The 20,570-nt window shown below is 39.9% G+C and overlaps 1 protein-coding gene across 1 annotated transcript in view; it reads right to left on the minus strand.

Moving 5' to 3' along the window:
• Positions 1-13,832, minus strand: part of RAB3C (RAB3C, member RAS oncogene family) — a 132,381-nt gene extending 118,549 nt beyond the window's left edge. Inside the window, exons 1-2 of the mRNA XM_063320168.1 lie at positions 13,689-13,832; positions 3,767-3,994 (exon numbers count right to left, since the gene is read on the minus strand). Of these exons, the coding sequence (XP_063176238.1) occupies positions 3,767-3,994; positions 13,689-13,712 (252 nt within the window). The 5' untranslated portion in view covers positions 13,713-13,832. The remainder of the gene's footprint in view (positions 1-3,766; positions 3,995-13,688) is intronic.
• Positions 13,833-20,570: the final 6,738 nt, after the last annotated feature.

Genomic DNA, 20,570 nt, shown 5'->3' on the forward strand with positions numbered 1-20,570 from the left:
TGATTTGCACCTTTTTGAGCATTTTAATCGTTTTCTTTAGTGTGTATTTTTGTCAGAATTAGTATTGACAAGCCTTTATTTTTAATTCAACATAACTTAAAATCTAGCAGTTTGAAACTGAAAGAATCTTAGAGCCTTCCAGTCTCATCCCTTTAATATTACTAGCTCAAACCAAATGGAAGAAAAATGTATTGCTAATTATTATTTGACACTGTAAAACATCCTAAAACCTTCTGATGGACTTTTATCCTATGCACCTATGTGCTCCATACAGACACAACTCCTTTCCAAAATTTCTTACAGTTTCTGTTGAGAAATCATTACTTTTTTAGGTAAAACATCTTTTTTTTTATGTATTTCTCTCCTTTAAAAGGTAAAAACCCTGTTAATATGCTGTTTTCATAATGTCCATACCAGGGTTGTCACATTTATAACTTGCTGTAAAATAAAATTTCAGGGCCAGCTGGTGGTCCTATGACAAGGTAATGTCCTATCATTAATGAATATAGCACTTGAACTCTGAACCTCTCTCAATTCCAGTAAGAAATACTGTGGAAAGGTGTTTGACTCAGAAGAAAAAAAGCAAACGTTACCGTGAGCCCAGCAGGCTCTTTCTGACCATATGAGAAAGTAATAAAGGTAAGTATTAGCGCTCCATCCTCCCTGACTTGAACAATCAAAGAAGACAATTCAATTCAGGTCTTTTGAATCCAAGAATAAGACACCATTGCCTCAAAGGAAGAAAAAACCTCAAACAAACAAAAGACCTGTAGGGCATCCCAAACGTAGGACAGCGCCTACTTCAACCTGTTAACCCTTGCTAGTTCATCTGTGATAATCACATAGTGAATTTTATTAAGAAATAATGATTTTGCTTCCTTGAGTGCCAATGCTGACTTTCAAAGAAACTTCCACCCTTCACTGGTAAGCATATGAGAATCTTATTCTGAGGAAATCAGTCTTTCAAGCTCCGACAAGCTTCAAGTTCAACACAAAGTATCATGCTGAAAGGGCTATTAAACATGAAGTTTAAAAGTCTGCTCAAGAAGAATATGTACAAAATTGTAACATGTTGGATTAACTGTGCCTCTAGCTACGGAATTGTAGTGACTTAACAGCATTACTATTTACACGTTTCTGCATCTCACTGCGAGGCAAGGACAGCAGAACAGTGTCATTCCATGTATTTCTTCACTGCAGGACATGGCAGTTTGGATCTTGTTATTCACAACACATTTTAAAGTTGCATTTCCAGTTTCTTCTGACTATTCAAATCTGTGAGATTTTGCAGAATATTTTATTTCATAAATGCTGAATGTAATTTACCAGATGATGTCACCAGATACCTTGCCAGTGATTTTGAAGTGTTACAACCTCATGCATGTTTCTACTCCGAATTAACATCAAATCACACTCACGACAATTAATTAAATTTTATATTTTACCTAAAATAAATGGTCTTTCATAAATGCAGTTTGAAATGGAAATGGATATTGCAGAAGTACTATTCATTTTAGAAGGACATTCACATAATTAAGGAAAAGTAATAAAGTATAATATATAGACAGATGTTACCTCTACAGATACTGCATATTAAGAACAATACAGCTGCTGAGTTGGCTTATGAGATGGGGTAATAGTGCTCTATTTCAGATTTTGTGCACTAGAATTGCTTCTGAGATACGTAAATGATTTAACTGAAGGTCCTAGAGGTGCAACAGTCAACTGATTTACTAGCAAGCATAACTGCAACACAATGCTCCAATGCAGAATACTCCATCTAAAAAGTGCAAACAGCAATAGCGAGCTATTGCAATTTGAGTTACTTTGTCAAAGACAAGGCTTTTGAAGAACCGGTATTAAAATTTTAAGGGAAAAAAACACAAACCAAGATGCAGTGCTGGATGGGGTAAAAAGCTTCATCATGAACCTGAGATCCGAAGTCCTGTCTCTAACCCTATGTCCTGGTAGGTGACTTGCTCTAAGCCTCTGTTCCTTCCTCCCTAAAGGACATGGCGCCCTTGTTTTTCACATGTTTCAATTGCAAGTTTTTTTAGGCAAGGACTGTCAGAGTCCATGTGGACTATGCATGTTGCTGCCATACAAAGAAGAACAAAATGTCCGTTTTGCTAGAACTGGAAGTTTATTCCAGCTGTCAAGAATACAGCTGCTACATCCTTACTATGCCACAGACTGCCCTGAACACATTCAGATTAATGGACTGCTTCGAGCCAAGCAGGTATTTGTAGCCTGCCACAGACAGGCATTATGAGAAATATACTAGTGTAAAACTAATCACGTTAATATAACATCATAAACGAATGTTGCTGCTTTTGCCAGGAGAGACATGAACAATAAAATCTATTGTAGAGGACATTTGGTAGTTAAAAGAAGAACTGTGTAAAGACTGTAATGTGAACACAATTTTATTGCTCTATTATCAAAAAATAATAAGGTAATGTCAATATGAATTACTACGTGATCTCCAACATTAAAGTACTACAGTGAAACCAGCAAGTTAGGGCAGTGAAAGCATGCACATGACATACAGTTACCTAGTACGTAGCACTGTTATGACAATAGCAAGAATATAAGCTTAAAAAGGTAGAGAAGTTGAAGGGCAAAAAGTCTGTGTTCCAGTTCCTAGAGGGAACAGAACAACAAATGATTTGATGTGTCAAGGGATGAAGACTACCTAAAAAGACACGAATGAGATATAGCCTAGGAAACTCTGGGAAATTCACCTTCGTGCCATATTCAAAAGATATTAAATTTATCTGCTGTTCAAAACATGTCAGATGAACTGGATGTATTTGATCCAAGGTTTCCCAAGATTTAATGGCTGCCTATCATTAAATAAATTTTTAAATTACATGTGTTCATGTACAAAACCCCAAAATCTTGTTTAATAAGGCTGTTACAAATATCTCACAAAGGAAACATTGCTCAAAATCTTCAAGCACCCAAGGAAAATGGCAAAGACCTGAAGCTTTAACTCCAGGTCCCACATTGTTAAATGTTTTGCTATCCCCCCTCTCTTTTAAGTATGTATCACCTAAGAATTAGGAGATGTGAGCATCAGTGGCTCCTGCACAAATAAGTTTCAGCTATCCTTTCTTTCTGAGGGAAGTTTGCAGAAAAGAACATCTATGCCCTGGCATCACACTTTCCTACATTTGGCACCTTTCTACCATCTCTAACGTGTAGGCAAGGGACAAGGGTTTCTGTGCACTTGGGCAACACTCCCTCTTTCCATACGTTTGCTTCCTCAGCAGGAGGAAGATGTTTCGATGATCAGGATGACAAACATAACTAACAGAGCAAAAAATTATGCCTTCTGTTATGCCTCCACTATCACAGCTCCTACATAAATTTATAATTTCTGTGGGAAGAAACCAGATCCTAACTGGTATTTCAAGGTGCTTTTTAATAATGTGCACAATTTTCAATAACCCATATACGGCACAGTGGTTTACACCCCACTGCACAGATATCAATATGTGTCAACCTGTGTTATTTCTTAATGGAATTTAATTCAGAATATATACTCTGCTGAACTTCCAATACCTTAAAAATACTGTCTACACTGAATTATTCAAGACAGAAAAAAGATGTAGGAAATAATTAGCTGCTTTTTCATCACTATGCCATATATATGTATATATATAAAGGTTATGACATTCAATGCAAACCTACAGTAGCTTAAATAATATCTATCAAACTGCTACAGCTTGTGTAGTTCATAGAATTATTATTTTTGGCTTACCCAAATCTGTAGCTTAATTCTTTTCTCATTTTTGAAAACCGTTTTTACTTTGAAATCGATCCCAACTGTGCTTACAAATGCAGATGTAAAGGAATCATCAGCGTATCGGAACAAAAAGGAGGTTTTCCCAACACTGCTGTTGCCGATAATGAGCAGTTTGAACATGTAATCAAAGTTCTGGTCAGATGTATCTTTCTGGCCATATCTGGAATCTTGAGCAGATGCCATCTGTAATTCAAAATAAAAAGAAATATTTTATTGTCTTTTGTATCATATAAAACTTGAAACATTTTTATTTTATTGGAGTTTTTGATAACAGATATGAATCAACTCAAGAAGAAGTTCACAAAGGCTTAATTTTTTTTTATGATTCTCGTTTCCATGTTTATAGTTCCAGTTGCAAAAGAGAATCTAAACATCATTGGTGACTGGTGCCCAAAAAAAAATATTCTAAAAATCTAGGACAGTTCTTGAGTATATCATTAAAAAAAATTACTTTCAGAAAATGTGATAAATTAAACAGATATTGAAAATGTAGACAAAAATACTTCATGTGTATGAGAAGGAAATGAGATGAATGCTGTGTTACAACATAGGAGGCATATTTCAAGCAAAAGCTTAGTATATTTCACATCTGATAGAATTCTTGAACTATTTATTAACTATTTGTTTTACTGTAAATATGTTGCAGTCTTTTCTAATCCCTGTAACCTTATTCAAAGCATTTTGCCATTACCAGCTGTCAGTTATCATACCATTAAGTAGAAGTTGGGTATATACCTCCGAAATAAGGTCTTGATTTTTTTCTAGTTCTAGTCTCTTCTGTAGTTTTGGAATTTGCAATGTTAATGCAACATCATCATAAGTGGCAGGTGTCAATGTTTACAAATTTGAGTCCTTAAAATACAGTTTCGCATCTCCACAAAACACCTGAATATGCACAGATTACTAAATACTGCTAACTATCAATCAAGCTTATTTTGCTCTAGGGACTTCAAATATCACAGGTTCCATTTATAAAAAGTACGCTTTTGGCTTTCAGAAGAGTTGCAGAGATTAACTTGAAAACCTGACCAAAACTCTACCTGGGATGCTCAAAAAACAGATGACAAAAATAAAGAACTTACTTAGAACGAGGTACTGTTTCACCTCACATGCTTTTAAAGAAAAAAATCTGAAGTATCGTGAGAGCCTGGCAGGATTTTAAATTCTTGGAGTTTGGCAATACTAAGGGCAATATATTTGCACACTGATTTCAAACAGAAAGACAGACATCATATCCCAAGATAAAGGTTTATTGAAAAGCAGCTCACATCAAAGCTTTCTAGTTTGATATTTCAGAGTGCATTTGGGCAGTCAGAGAGGAGAGCTGGAACCAGGACCTTGCAGAAGGGTGAGGGTTGTACACTAACCCACCTTCTCAGCAGAATTTCAATTACAGCATACAATTTCTGAGCTAATTCTGCTGTCTCATAATACAAATAACAGTATTCCAGCTTCTTTTGGCTACTGAAGTGACATATAGAAGTGGGGACAAAAAGTCCCAAAGGAAACAATGGAAGCAGCAAGCCTTGAGAGAAAATTCAGTGTAAGATTTATATTTCATAAATAATGCAGTATGGAGCATTTGATTTCAGAACTATCTTTTCATTTGGTAGTGACTAAAGTTCTTGATTAAATGCAGTCTTGGGTACCTATGTGCTTGCATCCTGAGTGTTTGCATTGGCCTTAATATTTATTCACTTTCACAGGCATGCAACAAAGAAGTTTTAGAACAAAACCCTAAATATTACCAAGCATACACATCATTAATCTTTCTTCTTTCTGATTTCTATAGCAAAAGATAGAAAAAAATCCTGTCCACCTTCACGGCTCTCCCTTATTGTAAAACTTTTCGAGGATGTTTTGCTTAGAACATGAGAAAAAGAAAATCAAATGCTGTCTATACCAGTCTAATCACAGCTGGCTATAAAGCAGTAAATATGCTGATGTGTGCAATCTGCAACAAGTCAATAAAGTGCAGCAGACAAAAGACTGTGCAGTGGCTGGGGATGCCACTGTGTAACCTGTACACTTTCCCCAGCAGCCTGTTCTGCTGCCCTTCTGGCTCCTCTCTGAAATGCAGCAGCTGAAACCAGTAATTACCACTTCTTCTTGCAAGAAGAAGAATAATCGTTTTCTTTCTTGATTTTATCTCCTAGGAGGCCTTCCATGTAGCTTCTTCAACTCATTTAAGGTTTACAAGAAGCAGTTTTAGCTTTAATTTGCTGGCCTCAGTCTTATGTGCCTTACAATTCATCCCTGTGTATTTGAATGCCAGAATAGTACAATTCAGTGAGTAAAGGAATCAGAGGACCTGGATTCTAATAATACTCTTGCTAAATCTTGTGCATTATGTAGCCTTCCTGGGTAAGAACATGCTTCCTGTGGATGATTTTAAACACAGACTTTTCCCACAACAAAATTTCAGTGCTCCTCTAAATTAGTGTATTTATCTGGATTACCCATGTGGATAACCCAACAGTTTCCTTAGAAGTCCTTTAAAAATCATAAAATAAAACCAAACACCTTCACTGTGTCTTGAACTTATGGATCCATTACGTGCAGTACTATAGGCAGAATTATGGACAAGTCAAACATGGAATTGCAGACAGCTTTTATTTCAACGATAGGAGTATGTCTGCCTATTACAGGATGCAGAAGGCATACGAAAGGCATAGGAAAGGACTAATTTCTCCACCTCCCACCTGGGGAATCATGAGATGATTAATGTGTTATTGATAATAATTCAAACTGTTTGGAAAGACTAGCTTTAACCTAGAGAGACAGTCTCCCTAGACTACTGATAGTGATCCTTTCTCATGTCTAAAATTCAAATGAGTTTTAGAAAAGTACTAGCATTTGCACTAGTCTGAAGAAACATCAGACTCAGTACTGGTGCTAAGACTTTGCCATTACTTGCCAAACTCACTCATTCTGTAGTAAGCACCAAGGCAGATTCTTCAGGATATAATTTACATCATCCAGATCAGGCTCCCACTCAATGTTCTAGAAGACTCTCTATTTTTCTGCTGACTGTAAAGGAAACCTAGATGCTTGGTCCTCTTGAGCCTTGTGAATATGCCTGCAGGGCTTCTCTTTCTTATATGCAAGCTGCTGACTTCAAGTAAGTATGGGATGCACTCTAGCCCACTTCCCAATATATTAATATTCACTTCTAATTATTAATTTTTTTATTGTTATTAATTTTATTATAATAATTTATTAATTATTTTTAATTATAATTATTAATGTGTTAATATTCACTCCTAATAGGACTTCTCTTTACTATGGAGGCATTTGGCAAAGAAATGTAAAGAAGCTAGTGCTGATGTCATGTTCCTCCTTTGGAAATGATGCTGGAAATAATCACCAGGAATGCCATGTTCTGGCCTGTTAATTAAATACTACACACACTGATGGGATCCGAATAAACATACCACCCTTGCTAATGTCATGATGTTCTGTTTCCAAGAAAGCAAAAATCTTACCTTTATTTTGACAAACTTCTCTTCTCAAATGATTAAACTAATATATTAAACAAATGTCACTTTCAGCAAAACTCACTGAGTCTTCTCTCAACAAAAAATTGTCCCTATGTAGTAAAATTGAAGAGAGAATGAAGAAGGCTATTTTCATTAGCATATTGCATACTTGCTTTTTTTGTAGAATGAGTCCCTTTTCAAATCCCTACACTCATCAGGATGTTCGCATCAAAGACAGGCTCAGGCCACCTCCTAGAGGACTCAGGACAGACTTGAGAGCCCACTGGGAAATCTAAGCTCAAGAGAATGATCAGAAGACCTATAGTCAGGAGATCTCACATGTCTGCTCCTTACCAAAACTTGGGAGAAGGTATGTCCCCTGCTTGCATATAGTTCAAGGACAAAAAAGGATGGCTTTGTATGGTTCCCTGCTTACAGCACATGTTTAAACTCCTTAAATGAAGATTATTTATTGGCACAGGCAAGTTTAATCATTAAGCAGAGTTTTCTACATCAGACCCAGTTACTTTTCAAGTCTCAAGTTCAGCTGTTTCCTTGATCCAAAAAGAACAGGTTAAAACAGGACAGGGCTGAGAACAAATGTCTGAAAAAGTATGTGTTTAATAACAAAACACTTAGCTATGTTACTCTTTACGGCCTTAGAGGACCTCATTCTTTGACAGAATTAATTTGAAGAGCTTTCTCACTTAAGCAGCGCAGCATGCCATGACCTCTGCACATCACTTCAGGATGCACTTACATATGCACCCCACTCTGGATGCCTTATGCAGGATGAACTGCCCTTGGAAAATACAATGCAAAAAGTGAGAAAAGCTGTGACTGAAAATACTGAGATTCATTCCTTTCTGCCTTTCACAAATACATAATTTTATTTTAAAACTTACAATAACAGGCATGTCTTAAAGGAAAAGATCGACGTTAAGCTCAGGGAAAATGTCTTCTATCTACAGTAAGGACAGACAGACACTGAATAGCTGAACTACAGTTGTTTCAAGACCAACACTCCCTTCTATATACAGTGTATAAATATTACATTTCCATTGCTTTCTAAGAAGAGACTGACTTCAGTCATTATTTAGCAAAAAGACAGAGTTCCCTGCACATGGAGCTTTTTTTGAGGTGACCTTTATGCTTTTTGTCAAATATAATTAGTCAAACATAATCAATGGATATTGAAACAATGGGATACAAGGGGAAAATTCAATATTTATAACTCATCAGACTCTATGTAGGATGCAGGGCAAGTGAGCATCTCTAATGTGCAAATGTCATCATCAGTCAAAATGTTACCAAGATCCTTACATAGAAGAACACTATGACATATAACCCAGCCATGAAGAAATCAATGATTTCTAGGCAAAATATCAGACCAATAATCTAGAGAGAGATATTTTATTTCTAATTCTTTCAAAGGTATCCTATGACTTGACTTTTCCTTTTTTCTACATCTTGGGCAAGCTGCTTAACTTCTCTTTTTGTGTGCTCTCAATGAATACATCAGCATCCACATATGCAGACTGCAGCCAATTCTCACAAATCCTCATCATCTAATTTTTAACTGACCGATTAATAAGACTTAGCAGAGTTCAGTGGACAATGCACCAGCCACTTATTTGGAATTTACGGATTGCCAGCCATCTGCAGAGCACAGCTTGTGAACCAATGTACTTGGCAGCAGGAAGAGAAGCTTATCTGCTTCAAGGTATTATGAGGTTAGATTCATTAATATGTTTAAACATATCATAACCCAGTCTGAAAAGTGTAGTCAGAAATGCAAAGTTTTATGATAAGTGGTATACTGAATTGAGAGTCTAAACCATTTTGAAGAAGATTACTGGCTTCATATCAGAAGTAGCATGAACATGACCACGGTGCTGGAAGCCGCCCAGGACAGCAGAATGCAAAGCGCAGTAAAGAATGGTTCTGGCAAGGTTCTAGCACATGAATTCTGGTGAATCCACCTGTGATAAGCTAGGGCATTATGCCTCGCTTGTCTTTCTTTAACCGAAGTTTACCTTCTCCATGAAAAGGGTAGTTTAAGAAATGTATTTCTAATTCCTACTCTAGGTAGAATGGCAAAATCCCTTTCTCCAAATAGTAGCAAAACCAGAGATAAAGTCCTAAGTGGGTTAGTCTAACACAGGATGTCAAGAAGCCATCAAAGTCGTGCAGCTCTGAAAAGAAAAAATACAAGCGGTGTCAGGCAAAGCACTCCAGCAGAAATAAATTTGGATTTACTAGGAGGTAGGAAAGAGAATAAGACAGGAGATGGCTACCGCCCTCCACCATTTGCCCTATGCCGTGCAGCAATCAGGGTCATGAGACTAACAAAGATTGTGCAGCTTCTCAATTGCCAGAGCAGCTACATCTGACCAAGAGACAAAGTGATATACTAATGCCACTGTCTGAGGCAGTGGTGAGATGCCATTTGTAACAATTCAGGTCAAGTGTGATTATGAAAGCTGATTTTGAATGGGAAAGTACAGAAAAAAGGTTATTAGGAAGACCAGAAGAATGAAGAGTTTATGTTAGAAGAGAAATCTAAATAAAAAAGAGTAAGCAAAACATAAGCTTGTTTCTCTAGACAATAATCTGCAGTGAACATTAGGGAATGAGAACTATTTAGACATGTATATGGGAGCAGACACTGGACATTAAGAATGAATTTCTCTGAGATGGAGATTAGAAAGTATCTAACCAGCAAAGCAATGACCTTTCACAGCACACTTCCAAAAAGGGGTACTGGCAGGAAGAGGACTACTGACTCCAAATGCAGCTTGATCAGTTAACAAAAAAGTGCGTGTAACCTCGTCTGTGGACCCAGTGGCTTGGAAGGCTCTTCTACTCCAGTACATCTAATTTGAACCAAGACTGACGTATCTAATAATTATGCTGAGTGTAAGAGATGAATTGCCATGCTTACTCTTTTGTCTAATAGCTTCTTTGATTTGGCTTTTTTCATCATAATTTTATAATAATTTCTTAAATATCTGGAAGCAGGCTTTTTGCTTGCTATTGCCCTTCTCCGTTGTGTTGGATGTGTCTGTTATAAACCTGTTTCGCCTGGGCATGTCACTGTCATTGCCAAAGACAACAGGATATGAAAAGCTAAGAAGAAAATGTTCTCATTTATTCCCTTGACAAAGCAGATTATTTACAGATTATTTCCCACTTCCTAGTTTTCCCTCACCTCTGTGGCCTCAGTCACCTTTGAAATGATCTGATGCTTTGGCAAGTAAAAGAGAGGGTCTCTAGAGATCTAGTATTTTCTACAAACTGCTGCCATTAATGCCCATATGCTCTGAAAATACTAAGAACAGGTTATTCAAACTGCATTCCCACTTTTTTATTTTGGCAACGTGCGGGTATGTGGAAAATTTGCATGCCACAATCAAGTAGGGAGTGAAACATGAAGCAGTGAATCAGTGTATGAATCACCGAGAATTTCCCATCGAACCTTCACTTTTGGAAGTACCACCAAAGCCTCAGGGGAAACTACTGAGACACACACAGACATTTCAACTAATTCAGACCAATTCTTAACATGCAGAAACCATACAGATGTCTACCTTTCACAGCAAAGAGAGTTTGTTGCTTTTGACTTCTAAATCAAAGCCCTCTCCATGGCCATAAGCACTACTAAGACTTGTGTCTGTTCTTTGAAAACATGAAAAGTTGTCACAAACTCTGACCCAGATCCAATTATATCGAGGAGATGACAATAGCAAACTTTTACACTCGGTAACTCCTTCTCTGGAAAGACTGTATGGGCTGCCTTTCTAGTAATTGTTGGCACTTCTTGTCTACAGAGAAATGGTGTGAGCTGGAGATTGAAACAAAGAATTCACACATGTAGAAACACACAGGCTCTTTTTCTCATGCTGCTAAAATATTTTAATTTTTTAGTTTTATTTTTAAGTATTGCTTGACAGAAATGGAAAAAAATGCTTGCACTCTCCTCTGAGTTGTTTTTGTCACGATCAAAAGACATACGCTTGATCATTCTTTCTGTTGCTCTACAATGCTTTGTAACAGACCATTCCGTAAATTTGTTGTGTGCAAAGAAGCAACTACATTTGTTTCATGTAATAGGAAGTCAGATAGCCAAAAGAGATAAATCAAGCAATTAGTTCAGCCAGTCTAAACCACATTTGAACAAAGACCAGTCATACTAGCCTAATGTTGGAAAACAAAAGGACTCTTAAGTAGAAGAATCCACAATAGAGTATTGTTTTACTGGAATGTTTAATAAGAATAATATTAGAGTATGCTGGGAATAGTGTAAGTAGAAGAAAGAAAAAAAAAAAAAAAACATGCAGAAACTAAAAGTGAAAATCAAACCTCATCTGCCAGACTGACTTTTCACATCTTGGAAAAATCCAGATGCTTGTGATTATAATTTTGGATGAGATATGCTTAAAAATAGACAATGACCATCTCACCAGCCGTGAAAAAGTGGAATTTGTAGGGGTTTTTTTATAGCTCTCTGCTGACTCTTTTTCTACTAAGGCTGTGATCTCTGCTGACTTTTATTCAATTATGTTTAACACTAATTCCGTTTTTACTGACAATGATATAAAAAAACCAAGAAGCTGTTCTCTGATATATGTCAAGTACATATTTATTTTTTTATATATATATGGACTTCCCTTTCCTTGGATTGTATTTTAATGTTGTACCACCATTTTGTTTACACAACTATTTAACAATGTCAGTGAATTCAACACCATCAAAAATGTCAAATGCAATAGTGATCAATCTGTAGTTGTCATCCTTTACTAGCAAAATTTGCTTTTTGTGAAATGCTCTCCAAAGCCAACACATACTAAATGTGATTTCGGTATCTCAATAAGCATGTGTAAATAAATGGCAAATACCACATAAACATTTCCTACACATGTATGTAGCTTACAGAACTAGGCATTTGAAACAGCATCCTAATTATTGCTGTTCTCCTCTCAGAAAACTGAAAAGACATTCTTACTGAAGAATGGCTTATTTCTAGTGCACTACTTTGGTTCAAAGGTTTCAGCATGTGACATCTGAGAAATTGCTCTGCAAAAGATTTATGAGATTATCAGTCTCTGTCCAAAGTCAAGCAAAACCAACTCCATATCAATGTAACTTAAAATTTCAGATTTCTTTCTGAGCATACATGTTGAAGAGGATGCAGAACTTCCCTTCAGGATGGAATTCTATTACTGCCAAAGTAGATATCCAGCATGAAAAATATTAACTAACAGAGCTGCAGTTCATAACTTAAATCACAGCAGACTGAAAAAGTGCTCTTTGCTTTGTATAACACCAGCGGGATTGATTGTTACCAATCCACTCATAACATGACCAACCTTCTATTAAGAAACAGTCATGGGTTTGAATGTATAGTCTGTGGTCCCCAGAGCTCCTGCATGTGATTATAAAACAGGTTTTATAAAGCAGAAGTCCAGTTCACCAGTGTAAACTGTTTTGAACCAACAACCTAGCAACTGCTAAAAACTCTGCATAATGTAACTTGTATCTGTATAGCATCTCTTTCTCCAGTGTTATGGGGCATTATATTTTTCTAGATACAGAAACTGCTGAAAATGGGCCATGTCTTTACCACCCCCAGTTCAGCCATGAGCCATCTCTCTCTGGTGCAGACAGACAACTGCACCTTGAATAAACAGATGGAGATAACATGCCAACTTCCTGCGCATCCAGGTAGGGCCTCATTACATCTCATCACCTAACAACTTACATCCATTCACTCCCATGGGAGCAGCAACCAGTGCTCATAGGGCAGTATCTGCAAAAAGACTGTTTGGTTTGCCCGAATGAGACCCAAAACCCACCTGCGGCCAGGGCGATGGGGTGGTGGCCACTGCAGGACTGTGCCACCCAGCCTCGCACTCCAGCTGCAGCCCCAGCTCGGGGAGCTGCACAGGGGATGGGGTGCCCCACCGCCCCCCTGCCCCGTGATGGGCTGCCATGAGACCGACCGCCAGGGACCCCTCTCACAGGCACACAACATCCCCTGGGCCTCCTCACACACCCCGGGTCCCCTCACACACACCCCGTGTCCCCTCACACACACACCGCCGTGTCCCCTCACACACCCCGGGTCCCCTCACACACACCCCGTGTCCCCTCACACACACACCCCCGTGTCCCCTCACACACCCCGTGTCCCCTCACACACCCCGGATCCCCACACACACACACCCCTCACACAAGGGGCGTCCTGACCCCCGTCCTCCTCACAGACCCGGCCACCAGCGGCAGAGCCCGGCCCGGCGGCTCCGCCATGCCGCTGCAGGGCGGAGGGGCTCCTGCTCCGACCCGCGGGCGCCCGCCGCCCCGCTCCCCGCTGGCTGGGCTCCCGCCCGGGGCCCCACCTGCATGGGCGCTTCGTGCCTCATGGCCGGGCGCGGCGCGCCGCTCGCTCCGCTGCCGCCCGCTCTCCGCCGCACGCCAACAGCCGCCGCCGCCGCCGCCCGCCCGGGCTCTGCCGACAAACCCGCGTCGCGATCAGCACCGGAGCTGTCCCCGCTCCGCCCGCGGCACCGCCCCTCGCTCCCGCGCACCCCCGGGAGCTGTAGTCCACCCTGCCCGGCTGCCCCGCGCCTGCCGCCGCCGGGGCGGGGAGGGAAGGACTACAGCTGCCGACATGCTCCGCGCCCGGCGGCCCGCCGCCGCGTTGGGGGGCGGGGGGGGCGGAAAGGCGGTGCAGCACGCCCGGCGGCGGAGCGAGTGCCGTGCTTTACGAGCTGCTCTCGGGGCGGTGGAGGGGCTGGGGAAAGGCGAGGCCGCCCGGGGCGCCATGGCGGCTGCGGCTGCCATTTCACGTCCCTTCATCTCCGCAGCCGGGGGCTGGTGCCGCTCCGCCCCGCCGGCAGGGGGCGCCCGCACAACCCGCCCCGCCCGATGGCGGCCGAGGGCGGGCGGTCGCGGCCGCCGAGGTCCTGCCGTTACCGGGCCTCGGCAGGGCCCACCGTGCCTCCCTCCCTCGCCTGCCGCCGTCCGCCTTCCCCACAGCCCGGCCGAGCCAGGCCGGCTGCCCTCTGGCAACGCGGCTGCCGTTCAGTGTCATTGTTGTAAAGCCACGGTGCCTGCACGCGCCACGGCTTCTCCTCGTCTCCATCATAACGCGCTCCCCCTGCTTTCTCTTTCCTCGCTTTGGTGTTTTCCAGCCTTTGGCAAGCGGCAGCAGGCTGGCAGTGGGCTGTGCTGGTGTACGATGGCGGCAGCCCCACCTGGAGATGGTGCCATGGCCTCCGGGCGGTGGTGGCGGCATCGAGGTCATCGTGAGGGAATGACAGCAAAACACCAAAAAAAAAGCACCACACCTTCCGCATGTGTCCCCCATGCTGTTTTTTATTGGCCAAGATGACATTTCAAACATCCATCTTGGCTCTTTTTCCATAACCCTATCCTGTAAGTGCAGAGCGCACGCTTACCTTGGGCCCAAATACACGGGTCCACAGAGAGCAGGAAAACATATAAACGGAGGTGTATGCAGATTTAAGATTTGGCGTGTTCTCCTCTACCGAAAGGGTGAGGAGGAGCCACGTGTGTGAGCAGCAGAGGTGCCTGCCCGCGGTGTCACCTGGACGTGGCTTGGGCAGGATTGAAGGGCAGGAGAAGGCAGCTGCGGTGCCCAGGGCAGCATGAGGACATCAGTCCGCCCTGTATGGATCATCATACGTGATACCCACCATCATACCACCCGCTTCTACATGTGTGGTATGCCGTGCGTAAAGTAAATCACATGTAGGAGCTGTGACATCAGCAAATTCTATAATAGAGAAGTGAATACGGGTTAAAGTGTATGTCAGAAGTAACTTCATTCAGGCTCTGCAGGCTTTTAATTTCACTTACAGATGTTTAAACCTGCCTCACTATAACATGAAAATAGGAATTAAGTGGAATATTTTCCAAAGATGTGATGTACGCCACCATGCATTTTTGTAGCTGATTCATCTTTCCTGCATGAAACACTGAATGTTACTCTTTCTACCAATGTGGGCATGTAGACATCATGAATTTGCTCAACATTTTAGACCATTTGTATGTGTGCATGCATGCATAAGCATGCTAAGAGTTGGTGGTTTGTTTTTTTTTTTAATGTATGTAATTTATTCCTGCTATTGATTTTAGGTGAATACCTACCAAGAAATCATGAGTAACAACCCATTTCCCTCTGAAAGCAGGGGACACTATATTTGTTACCAATTGCAATTATCTGAAAATGGAGAGATTCTTACTCCTATTAAAGCATTGGTTTATGGACTTTTGTTTTGAAGGTAGTATCATAAATATATTGTACGATCATTAACCTATAAAACTATAGCTTTACATAAAACAGTTCTCACATTGGAATGTCATGTCAAACCTTAGCTGAACAGATATTTGAAACAGTAGATTAAAATATTCAGAGAGGCTTTTGATTACAGAATTTAGAAAGTAGATACTCTGGATTTATTATTCTATTAAACTTTTTAAGTAGATTTACTGCAGATACTGTATTATAAATTGCAAGACATAAATGGTGCTGGGTTCCCAAATTTATCCCAAGACAAAGACCCTCCACAAATTTTTATTATATTGACATTTATCTTAGCATTGAAGCCTGTAGGCAATCTCTCACCTAAAAGCTCCATTCAGGGAACTATCAATAAAACATAAAGCAGAAAGACTTTTTAGATTGTCATATGTCCTTCTTTAAAGCATGGGATCATCTTTTTGTTTGTTTTTTTTTTTTACTAAAAATGTTAAAGTAAACAGCATCTCTGTGTAAACAATACTTTTTCTATTTCGTTTTTTAATTTTTTAAAGGCATACAAATGCAAGAAGTAACACGGAGGTTTTGCTTTGTCTGTGGGTTGAAGAGATGATACTAGTTTTTTTTTTAATTCCTCAGGGTTTTTTTATTATTCGTCTTCTGGTAGTAACTTTGTCCTTTTCTTTCTGTCTTCTTTAGAGACTTTTGAAGGTGGCACGGGAAAGAAATGGTCCAGAATTAAATAGTATAATGCTAGACACAAGTAAGGTTTTGCACCTGAAGCATCACCGCACCGGTGGCATGCTGTGACAATGCACCTGAATACTGTTGTCTGCCGAGCACTGTTTTCATGTGGCAGGAATTTCTGTTGATTACTAATCACTGGGTTACAATATGTTAACATTTTTGGAACATGGTGTGCTTGGAGCTGTCTTTTGTACGTCATTACTATGAACTAGCTGTTTTCGCCAGGTGCTAATGTACAAGGGACCCAGTTTGTAAACTATCTAATTCTTTGAACCAGGAATAGTAGAAACACTGCAGAAGTAGTCATGAACATCCGTTCAGGTTTTCAGTGACTGCTTTGATTATACTACCTCCTTTTTGTTCGCTAACACACAAAAGAGTGAATTTTTTTTCATACCAAATGCTGGATCATGGAATGCACACAACAAGCTAGTTATTATTTGCTAATTTGAACTAAAGAAAAAAGGAAAAATTGTCATTTTCCTTAGGTGATGGCAAATAGTCATTCAAATAACATATGTCATCACAAAAGCTAACCTAGAATGAGCGTGCTGCTCATGAGAGAGCTAGTACAGTCAATCTGGCTTATCTAGATGTAGAACAGTGTGATTTTAGGACATTTTTCAATCTTTGTTACAGTTTGTTTTTATCTAAAACATTAATTTTACAGTGCATAGAAGACAATAACTTTCAGGGCTACATACTAAATATAAGAAATCTTATATTAACAAAGGCACTAGGAGACAGCTGGTTTGTATGCAACCGAGTTGTTTTGGATGAGTGAATTCTGGAATGATGGACATGTTAACAAAGCTGTTTCTCAGTTTTGCAATAGAGATCTACATAAGTAAAAATAATATAAATACAATGTAACTTATTTCGTAAGTTCAATGCGTGTATTGGGAGCAAATATTTTCTGTGCTTTCAAAACTTTCAAATTGTAGGCCGTGCTAGAAAATTTACAAGTGAGATCCAGAAGCAGAAGCCTAAGTTAGAGGGAGAATAATAAGGCAAAGAGGGCTAACTAATGATCATTGTTCCTCTCTTGTTGTTTTTAGATCAAAATACAAATCCTGTCAGTTTTTGATTTAAGAAAATAAAGGTTCTTGCTAGATAAGGAATGCCAGCCATTTTGAAATATGTATACATCTTGACAATGTTTTCTCTTGTGTTCTCTTCCTTAATGTCAAATAGCTTTCTTTTTTCCGCTGACCTTTTAGAACACAGTATTTCTTTTACTCCTGCATGCCATTTGATTTATCCTGGGATTGGACTTTGGATGCAGAAAAAAGAAAAAAAAAGAGAGTCACGGGTCTTTCACTAAGCAATAAAGGTCGCTCACCCTGACTCACTCTGTCATGTTTCTGAGTCTGGTTTATGCTTGCAAAATGTAAATGTTGAGGTATGCTTTCTTTAGACTTTTCTTGGGATGTGGGATCTTTATATTTGACTAGGTAAACAGGAAATGTAGACAGCACTAAAATGGTGATTAAGGATCTCAGGATTTTTTCTTTCCAATGACAATTTTCAACAGTATTTCATCAAGAAAGCAAGCATACATTAACAAAATACAGTTCTGAAATGAAACTAGAAATTCTCTTGAGGGTAGATGCGGCACTGAAACAAGATCTGTCTCAAGCACAGATCTCAGGTACACACTCATTGGAAAAAATCTGTGGGGACTTCTCGTCAGGCTACAAGACAGATAAACTACATAGAATCTTATCATGGGGTAAACCATGGAAGTTTGTTATCTTTGCAACAGAGGAAGATGCTTCACTGCTGTGTAGATGCTTACTTTTGTGACCTTGCCAGATGCTGCAAGTCCTTAAAATCCCAACAGACAAGACTCACACGTCAGGCCGCATGACAGCATGCTGCTGATGCATGAACTGGAGGTGCCACGGTGGGGAATGAGAGAGCAGTGGCTAAAAGAGCAAGTCTGATGTTCATCACATAAGAGCTGACAGGTCTGCATTGCAATGAAAGACAAGTGGGCGGTTCCTGTCGGTGATTTTTTTTTTCTTCTGATGCTCAGTATAGAAGATACTATCCAACTCTTCCCTTTTAAACTTTGCAATGACTAAAACTGTAACACAGCCCTGAAATGCAGATTTTCATTTTGTGGGTAAGGGACCAGCATAAATCGCTACAGTTCTGCGGTTGATGGAAATGAGCACTGGGGTAATCTGTCTTTGCACTGTTGTTGCCATGGCTACTGGGTCACAGCACCAGATATGCCATCACATTTCCTGCATCCTCATATTCTACATGCAGTGGTTTCATTGGCATATAGAAAAGGGAAAACTTGCATTGTGTTTTTCATTTTCTGTTGCATAGCACACTGTCTTGTCTGCAGTAAGCTCAGCCGGGTCTGTGGAGATCAAACCGGCATTTCACACGTCTCTCTTTGAAGGCATCCCCTTTTGCTACGTGTTCTGGGGCTGAAGAAAACAGCCTCTTACTCTTGACTCCAGCCACCACCTAATCTGAGCACACGCACCACTGTGCATCTGCACATACAGTGATCTCTACAGGCAAGGGACAAACTGCTGCCTGGAGATGAAGGTGGCAGTACTTCAAATCTTCCGGCACAGTTTTTGGTATAGAGTGTAACTTTAAAAATCTTAAAAATGTCTGCTCAGCTATTCCCCAAACAAGGGCTTTACACTCAGACTCTGCATACCAAAAAAGACCAAAATAGTGTATATTCATCGTGAGGGGCAGGTTGTAAAGGCTATAGAAATTATGAAACTAAAACCTGTTCGTTTATTGGTCCCATGCTTGGAATCATGCATATATCTGTAGAGATATTTAGTAGCGGTGCATGCATCATCAAAATAAAAAATGCAATTAAATTACAGATTAAATGTATTGCTTATGTAATGCTAACAAGCTTTCTATTACTGAGGAAATATCATCATCCCAAGCTTTCTGTATATAGAAGAATGGTTCTTTTACTGTCCATGCATTTCTATACCATTAATCACAAGATCTGTCCTAGGCAAGAGGAAGGTCTGATGGGAGAAAAGAGCATGCATTAGTTTCTGTCAAGCATGGAAATTCTTAAACATGGCAAACAAAACAGAGTTTTGTCGGATGCATTTGTCGATGTTTTGTTGGATATACCACGTCACAATTCTGGATGGTCATTGGATGACATTGATGGCTCAGTGCTGACAACAGGTCAGATCAATCAGATGACCTAGAGAGAGAGGTGTGGGGCTACTGCTTTGGTAGGAATTTTCACACAGTGCCTCCTGTCAAATCATTTGTGCACTGCCAAAATAGTTGTTAAAACAGCATAGCAGCAAACACCATGTAATGAATTCAGCTATATTAAGTTCTGCAGAATAGCCAAGGGAAACAGCAGCCATAAACAATGGGGTTTAGGCTCTCAGACCAAGCAGGCTGATTTATTATTTTTTTCTACTCTTGGTGAAAGGATGATTGGTTAAAGAAATAATCTTACTGATTTTATCATATATACACACAGTCAATGAGACTTCTAGGGATATTATATTAATTCATTTTGCATCTTTTCTGTCTTCCCTCAGTATGATGTTAGCATAAAGCTTCCAGTAATTAATGGAAATGACAGTGACAGATATTCTGCAGTTTACCAGATTTTCTTTTGAAAGTTTCTGCTACAGTGACTATAGGCTGAAGTATAAAAAGAAGGTGAAATGAAAAAACATTTAGTTAAAAGAGCTGCATGTAGTCAGATTGCATATTTTTCAGGAAAAAAGGGGAAAATGAATGAGGAGATAAATATATTCCAATCTAAATCTTATATAATTTAATGATACTTGCTCATTCTCACCTAATAAGAATTTCAAGATAGAAACACAGTTGCTGCTAATGATATCATGGTGATTTTATCAAGTACTTCCCATGAATACTCTGCAGCTGTGTTAAAAGAGGCTGTTGTGGCAGGAAACAACCTAATAGCTATTTTTGCGTCCCTTAGCTATGCATGACTCAGGAAGAAAAAGAATCATTACTTGATTTTCTATTCTGCCTAGGTACTTAAAACACCAATCACCAGGCCTACTCAGACATCAGTTCTGTTTCATCGGGGAGATGAAGAATAAGCCTCTGGAGCTCAAATGTGAGGGTGCAATTCTGTGAGATGCTGATCCCCTGTAGATCTCATTAGCTTCCAGTTAGAGGCATCTACCTTCTCTCAGGCCTGAGATCTTAGGCTGAAATTCAAAACCAAGGAACGAGCCCCAACTTGGCCTTAAAT

Source organism: Chroicocephalus ridibundus, chromosome Z (genome assembly GCF_963924245.1).
Source record: "Chroicocephalus ridibundus chromosome Z, bChrRid1.1, whole genome shotgun sequence".
Classification (NCBI taxonomy): Eukaryota; Metazoa; Chordata; class Aves; order Charadriiformes; family Laridae; genus Chroicocephalus; species Chroicocephalus ridibundus.